General features: G+C 40.5%; 1 protein-coding gene across 8 annotated transcripts in view; it reads right to left on the minus strand.

The window, feature by feature from the left end:
- The window catches only part of cadpsa (Ca2+-dependent activator protein for secretion a), a 164195-nt gene that overhangs the window by 74489 nt on the left and 81233 nt on the right, over positions 1-8473 (minus strand). For 4 of the 8 annotated variants that reach the window (XM_034586801.1, XM_034586807.1, XM_034586806.1 and 1 more), the window contains exons 10-12: positions 8205-8313; positions 5441-5653; positions 4740-4751 (exon numbers count right to left, since the gene is read on the minus strand). In XM_034586801.1, the coding sequence (XP_034442692.1) occupies positions 4740-4751; positions 5441-5653; positions 8205-8313 (334 nt within the window). The remainder of the gene's footprint in view (positions 1-4739; positions 4752-5440; positions 5654-8204; positions 8314-8473) is intronic. The other 4 variants (XM_034586809.1, XM_034586808.1, XM_034586805.1 and 1 more) reach the window with 1 other exon arrangement.

Below are 8473 nucleotides of genomic sequence, written 5' to 3' on the forward strand. Positions count from 1 at the left end.
CAGTTTTCAAATAATAGGCTCTGAGTAGTACACGTCTGGGTCTTTTAGACTTTGGGCATGGATTATTGGTCCCATGCAGAGTGAAGACGTCTGATAAAGGCCCTTTTGGCATCAATTGCAGATTTTGAGTCTTCCTGGGTAAGATCTCTACAATATTTGCACACATGAATTAGTTAATTACATTCTTTCCAACACATCCTCTCAAGCTCCAGATTGGATGGGAAGCCTTTGTATGCTGACATCTACAGGTCTCTAAAAAGATGTTGAGTTTTAAGTCTGGGCTTTGTCTATAAGCTACTCAAGGACAGCCAGAAAATCCACTCCAGCATTGTCTTGGCATAATATTTCAATGTCAATGTCATGCTGAAAAGTGAACCACTGTCTCAGTCTCAGGTCACATGCACTCATGAGCAGGTTTTCTTTAAGGACCTCTCTATATTTGGCTTTATTCATTAAGTACAATGGACATCATGGTTTGGTTTTGTCCTGAATTCTGAGAAGTTGTATATAGCTGTGTGCCTAAACTATGTACAATTAGTTAAAGATAACACATATGGACTTACATAGCTATATGTGAGATTTCAGGCTTTGGTTTTTGCAAAGAAAATACTGATGAAAAAAAAATGTTGCCATTATGTCCATTAAAATTAAATCATTGACACTTGGAGAGTGTGAACAAAATTTAAGGGGTCTGAATACTTTCTGAAGCTTGTGTAAAAACTAATTAACTTTTTTTCCAACTGAGAATATTAACAAACTATTGTTTGCAAGTAATCAAATCATCAATTCATATTTGTGGTGAAACAAGACACATTTTATATTGTTATAATATCCCAGTCATAATAATGTTTGCTGAACTATAGGCTCTTAAACTTAAAGCTTATGAACTAGACCTTTTACAAAACATTACAGTGGTTTCATTATCAGCCTAATAAAGACTGTTAAGAGGAAAATCAGGAGAGTGGAGAGAACAAAGAGTAGCTGTGTCACTGTTGTCATTCTGTTAGGAGATGTGTGAACAGAATAGTCTAGACACCTGTGCACCAATCAAGAAGTTAGATTCTCAGCAGACTTCCAGTGTAATACAGTAACTGTGTTAGCTACACTAAATTCTATAGTAGATAATCTCCATGAATCATCACACCCAAGATAACTATTGAGAGCACCGTCAAAATTGAAATACAGCACTAACAGGTGTAATATAGTGTAATAGGTGTATATGTCATAAAATTAATATGAAATGGTTTTAGACTTTGACTAACTAGACTTTGCCATGGACTTTTATGTGAAGCACTTTGTAACCTCGTTTAGATAAGTGCTATACAATTGAAGTTATTATAATTATAATTATTAACTGTATCTTATCTGCAAAAATTGATACAAATAAATATGTGGAGGAAGCCTATTATTTATAAATGTGGCCATTTCCAACCCAGTCTCCTATAGATTGCTTTTATATAAAACTGGAGTATATGTAATGCCACAAATCATGTTCAGCTGCAACATTCTGTTTAAAAGCGCTAAGTATGACGAGTTCAGTGTGTTCATCGAAGTTATAGGAAAGGGTTAGGGATGTTCTGATTGGTTGAGCAAACACAGAGCTTTAACACCAGCGGCAGTTCAGATCCTCTCTTGTGCTTCAAGTGAGCGTTGAACCCTTAAAGGGATAGTTCACCGAAAAATGAAAATTCCCTCATTACCCACTCACCACTATGCCGATGTAGGGGTGGAAGCCCTGACATTCATATTCGACTCGAAACAGCATCATTACTCCAAGTTATTTCAACACAAAAGTCCGCAACCTGAAGTAGCGATGTTAGCGGATTTAGTGATGCCAGCGGATGTAGGGATGCTAACATGCACCCCGCACATGCCCTTGGCTAAGGCTTGTGTGCAGTGTGTGTGTGTGTGTGTGTGTGTGTGTGTGTGTGTGTGTGTGTGTGTGTGTGTGTGTGTGTGTGTGTGTGTGTGTGTGTGTGTGTTTCCGGTGTCTGCGTGCAAATGTAAACGCGGTGGTGAGTCGATAATGAGTGAAATTTCCTTTTCTAAAGGTTTATTTCCATAAGAGGATACTCTCGGAAAAATGAATCATGTTGTATTTATAAAGGAATAAGCCAGAGACTGCTTTGATATATAGAAGACGTAAGGGGAAAATAATTTGAAAAATAACTTGGCAAGACATTATTATAATCTACATTTATGATCAAGCACTAAATATGTCAAAACAAATTCAACTCTGAGTCATCCCAAGAGTGAGAGAGAGTCAATTGTGAAGGTCCATTTCACCTCTCAGCAGCTGCAAACTAAACTCTTCATTTCCTCTTATTTGTTACAGTGTTTTAATGTAGTCTATTTTGATTTGGGTCGGGGGTGAGGCGTGGGTGGGATGTTATATTATTCACTGCACTGAGCCAGGTGTGAAGCGGCAAGTAGTTATTTGGTAACATTGACTGATTGCTGCCTGATTTAATTGTGCAGCAACCACACTGTATTATTCATGGTCTGGCACTTTTAACTTGGTAATTACCAGCTGGTGGGACTCAGTGGGATTCCTGTGGTTGTGTCAAAAACAGCTCACTCAGTAAATTCACCTACACTAATGCACACAGGAAGCACTTTTATTTTTTTAATTAGGCAAGTTGATGCATTTGTCTTTGAGGAAATTTGGTTGCATTGTGCATTTTGTTATCTACATATACAGTCTGCTGAAATTTTCATGAAACTTTTAGTTTTTGTGTGAGTAATAAATGGCCTCTGATTAGCATTGAAGCACATTCATCTGATAATCCGGATGGAGTAACAGATTCATGCAGCTGAATCCAGCTGTTTTTAGCCTGAATTCTCACTAAGACATAAATATGCATTCATACTTCCACCACTTGTTGTGTGTGTGTTTCCAGAGTGTTGGTGATGGTAAAGTTGTAATTGTACTCTACTTTTTATATGAATATTAAACATATTTTAAACGTGTTAATAAATCTTTAAACTCTAATGATGTGTTTGAACACAACAGGTCTTGCCTTTTGTTCCAGTGGGAGGGGATACGGTCCCTCTGTCTGTCATATCAGCAAACAAGGCTAAAGTTATTTGTCACTGTCACAAAATGGGGGAAACCATGACACCAAACTGGATACTATACAGTAAGGGCAGAATTCATTTGATGTTATTTGGTTTGCACTGTTGCCTGCTCCTTTAAGGATCTGTGAGGTTGCTATGGTAATGGCAGCACTCTGAGGGGTTAAAAGTTTGTGATTGTTTTGATGACGGCAGTTGATTTCTGCTGTTGTTAATGAAGTTATGTGATTAAACGCTCAAAGAGGTGTCCAGCAAAAGAGAAAGTTACTGTCTTCATCCTAGCAAGTGGAGACCTTGGTTTATTCTGGATGTTTTGCTTCAGCTACCGGAGTTTTGTGCGACGTGAGCGTCATTCCGTTTTGCTCAGGCAGAGGCACAGTTTGCACTCAGAGACATTATGCTAAATGCCATTAATTATTAATATTGTTATCGCAGTCCTTAGTAGTTCAACAGCAGGCAGAGTAGAGAGCATACTACAGCAAGAAACTTTGGGACTTTCTGATGGCACACCAGCTTGTTTCTCTGCATGGCCTTGGCGACTGCAAGCCCTCTGATTTAGTGGATAAGATGCTGTCTCTCCCGGGAGGCCAGTAGTTGGACTTTCCCCTTAGGGGTCTGTTTCTGCAGCAGCTGCTCAGGTATGGGCTGCTTTGGCCAACACTGTCATTACATATTGCTGGGCATTGGCTGAGGAGGCTGAGTTGGGCTGAGGAGGGCTGAGTTTTTTCGGGCTCTGCAACAAAGTCTCATTCATCATACGGTTTCAGCGGGACAGAAAACAGTGCAGCAAGCACCCACTAGCTGCCATGAGCACTAGCTGAGCAAGTGGGCTGCTTTTTTTTCAGGACATTGTTACAGCAAAAGTAGCTATTCCCCTCCTGGGTGCTGAGTTCCTGTGTTTTTGTGGGTTGTTGGTGGATATCAAGGCCATGGGGCTGTCTAGCATGCTCTCAACTAAGTTCCTCCACCTCCTGGGCTAGTTCCAAAGTCTGACACAACCCAACAGTTCATCCATCACAACCAAACATGGGATGGAACATCACAAGCTTACTACAAGGCATCATTTGTCGTTCCAGGGTCTTCACCGCTGCATATGGAAGCAAAGCAGGGCGGTGGTGGGCGGCGATAGCCTCAATTGTATGTTCATATCACTTATACCTAACAGCAAGGTGGAATAAACACCTGAGCAACATTCCTACTTTGAACAGGCTGTGTAACAGGTTCTATGTACTGTCCTTCCCTTTCTGGCTCTCTTTTTTTCATTTATTCTCTGTTCATGTATACAATCAAGTGCAGCACTTTAAATGTTCTCCTGGTAACAGTGAAAGTTTGAGCTTGTTTTAGAACAATGCCATATCTTCGCTCTCTCAGCAGCTGGCCAATATTTAAAACATAAAACATTTGTATATAATCAAAAACAAACTTTACATGAATATGAACACACTATTTTGTGTGTATTTTAATACTAGTTTAGTCAACTCCTGTACAGATTGCAAATATGCAGACAGAAACATAGCCAAAGAAAATTATTTTTGCACACAGATCGCAAAGAAGCTACACTATTGTTTTTCATGTATTTACTAACACATAGAAAGGTACTAAATGAGAAGGAGCGACAGATAACAAAGGAAGGAAAGAGAAAGAAAGTGGAGGAAAGCACTTACCCTCCAATCCAGCTACAAGATAGCAGGGTCGGGGTTTAAAAGAAGAAGAATAGGAAGAAAAGGAAGAAGGAACAAACAGAGAAACATAAAGACACACAGCAAAGCCACCAACACCTTAACACTACAGCAGTTCTACAACAAACAGCAAAGCAGCACACAGAAAAAGAGTAACAATAGCAGTTGAAAACATATAAAGTACATAACCAGGAAGAAGACAGACTATGACTTCATTAGCTAATATGTCAAACATGTTGTGTGGACGACAGCACATTGGAGAGTGAGACACTGAGCATGAAGAGAAAGAACTAGAAACTGTGAGTGATAATAAGAAAACGCCTACACTTATTTTCCTTCTTCACATATTACAGTGTGATTCAAGACATAATAGAAGATGTCTTCTCAGGCTACAATAGGGCTGATGTAAAAACACAAAGTTAAATGGGGCTGCAACAGACAAGAGTATCCTATGCTGACTTTTCGTAAAACAATGTCACGTTAAGGTGCCAGTTTCTGGCATGACAGGGGCCTTCAAGGTATAAAATATTTGTACAAAGTTTAATAAGAAAGGTGAATCGGCAAACTAAAATGAATGGTACATCATCAAGTTAGCAAATAAAAAAATCTGAAAGTCATGTCTTGGCAAAGCATCAATGTGGTGTGAGAACTAAAAAGGCAAAGAAGAATCGGAGATGAAAACTTACAGAACTGAGATATGGGTGCATCAAGCTGTGGTGTCGTGCCCCCCCTCGAGTTGAGTTTCTGGACCTGTGTCGGAGGAACTGGCTTGTGTGACTGGCCAGTAGCTCGGTACATGGCCTGCACCCATAGGATCCGGTCCTGCTCATCATCACTGGCAAAAATGACAGTGTCACCCTCTTTCACAGCATTGAAGAATGTCCGACCGCCGTCCAGACCTGAGAGACGAACGAAGGAGGAGGTTGATTTATGTGTTATCTGGATCCCAGATTCCTATTTGTGGAATAGAATACATTTACTTCCTGGTGTGGGCGGGCCAAATGAAAGTGAATGTAGGTTCTTAAAATGTTTGCACCCACGGAACGTGAGGCTGCTCTTTAATTGGTTGTTGCAGATTGTCCATGGGAGGCCGCTATATGGGCCTCGGAGACCCCCACTTTCATTTACACCCAATAGGTATTGATTTACACTTTTTTTAATCTAATGTGATTAGTCGACAATCGACGCCGACTCAGGTACATCAGCCGTCAATGAGTTACTTCTGCTGCAAAAACACCCTTTCACAAGAAAAGAAGAGGATAAAGGAGCTTGGACCGACCCGATTTACAGATTCAGCAGCAAGTGATCGAGGACGAGCTTACACCGGGGCTCCTCCCGCTCTTGTTATGAGAAACAGAGGTGACTAACTGGATGTGGTGTAAGTAATGTATTTTGTTGCTTTCCCTGTTTGCTGTTTCAATGTGTCGGCACAGAGGTACTGTGGACAACAACGTGGGTGCAAGACTTAAAACATCTCTTGAAAGTAACGGCATGAAAGTTGCCACAGTCATTTAGACACAACAAGCCTACATATTTGCAGTAGGATTAGCATTGCTCAGCAGTTTGATGAAGTCTAGAGGATTGACATAATGTGTGTTAGATTCGATTAGATTAGATAGAACTTTATTTATCCACACATCGGTGAAATTCACAGTGTTGTGTTGAGTCTGGCTTCAGTTTGTCCCCCCCCCAAAATTACCAGCCATCACTGTTTGCAACCTATAATGTCAGTGTTTTTTTGCTGGACATTTAATGACATCACTGGCGAAGTTTCTAACTTTTTCCCAACCATCTGATTGTACCTGCACTTGTTTCATTTAGATACGGTTAGCTTCTCTCTCTCTCTTCACCAAGAGCGGAGGCAGGGCTTACACACACACACACACACACACACACACACACACACACACACACACACACACACACACACACACACACACACACACACACACAAATACATACACAGCGGAGCAGTGGAGAGACAGGTTAAGGAAAGATGATGATTTATTCAAGAGCAATTTATTAATTCAATATATTTAAAAGATGGACTGACGTGAACCCCACACGTCTGAAATGCAAGCCAAAACATTTTTATTTTTTATTATCTGGCTGTATTATTATATTTTTAGGGGTGATAAAGAGGCACAACTCACCTATGACTAAAGGTTACAGTGTCTCACATCGGAGGAGCAGCTGATCTGTGTATGGCTGTTAAAAAGGAAAAGTCCACCATATATGTCTGTGTCCCATTTTGATGAGCTGCTGCATCATCAACAGAAAGTCGGTCAGTTTGCAACAGAGACTGGACTTTGAGAGTGTGCCAGCAGCGAGGGCTGTACGCTGAGGAGACTGGAGAGCAGGGGTCAGGTGCCAGGCAACAGTCAGAAGGGGAGGGGCAAGATGAGGTTGTGTTCTGAACTGTCATTTAATGCTCAGTGTTGAATTTGACACAAACTTTTAAAAATCTGACTATAACAAGTGAGTAAACCACCATAAAAAGGTGTATAAATTCTATGTTGTATTTAAAAAGGTACGCACATGGCATTTACGTGCATTTACCCCCCACTACATCCCTGTACAACACAATAAACAACACTGATATGTGACAAAATACAGACAAACATGGAAGGACACTACAAGAAATTCCCATTGTTTATCTATGCCCCATGATGAAACAACACACATCGTCTTCATCATCATCACCATCTGACACAAGAAATATTGACTGATAGAAACAGTTCCAGTCATTGCATTAGAGAGGTTAGTGTAAGTTAAGTAAGTGAGGATAAAATCACAAGCACTAGTTCAAATTGAAACAACAAACAAATGAGGACAGAGACACAAAAACAAATACACAATATAATGAATGTGTTCAATAATTAAAGGACTCTATACAAATTATTGTGCCCCCTGCCTGGTAAATGCCCATAAACTCACATTATGATTTTATAATACGGACTAACAAAGCTCCTCTCGGCCCACAAAAGGAAATATATTGTTCCAATGAGACTGGGTTATGTAAACTGTGATTAAAAAACTAATACTAGAGTGTAAAACTGACCATTGCATCAGTCCCATTATATACCATCATGTTGCTTTGTATGGGTGTGTTGTTACATAGCAGACATAATTCTCGTAACTTTTTATACGTTTGGCTCTCGTCAGGTAAAAAGTGGAGCTACACATGGAATGATAGGATGTCCATCTGATCCATGAAGTAGAAGAGCACTGTATGCTGTCCTATCCCAACAGGCACAGCAAAACTAACAGGATGGTGATGTTAATCAAGCACAGTGTGTACATACCCATACAGTCATGAAGAAGAGGTCTAACCAGACAACATGTGTGTTCCACACCTGTGTGAACTGTGGCTGTGGCTTTGACCACAAATCCCCTCAAAGTGTGATACTCGTCCTTCACTGCACAGCTGTGTCAAAGTGTTATTGTTACCTGGCTGGGGGTCTGTGTAGTCCACTGTGTAGCCGTCCAGCTGCAGCAGCTCCACAGGCTCGGCCTTCTTTTCTCTGTAGCTGCACATGGCAAAGGTGTACTGACTCACCTGCACCAATCACACAGAGACAGGGCATTACATGCTATGTGCATCATATTCTGTTAAGTCAGATGTTAACTGTTGACCTACCTCCAACCACTGCCACATTTCCAAGGGGTCCTTAGGAGACCTTCCCAAAAATGAATTAATCATTCATACACCACAACTC

The sequence above is a fragment of the Hippoglossus hippoglossus genome, chromosome 5 (assembly GCF_009819705.1).
Source record: "Hippoglossus hippoglossus isolate fHipHip1 chromosome 5, fHipHip1.pri, whole genome shotgun sequence".
NCBI classification, from domain to species: Eukaryota; Metazoa; Chordata; class Actinopteri; order Pleuronectiformes; family Pleuronectidae; genus Hippoglossus; species Hippoglossus hippoglossus.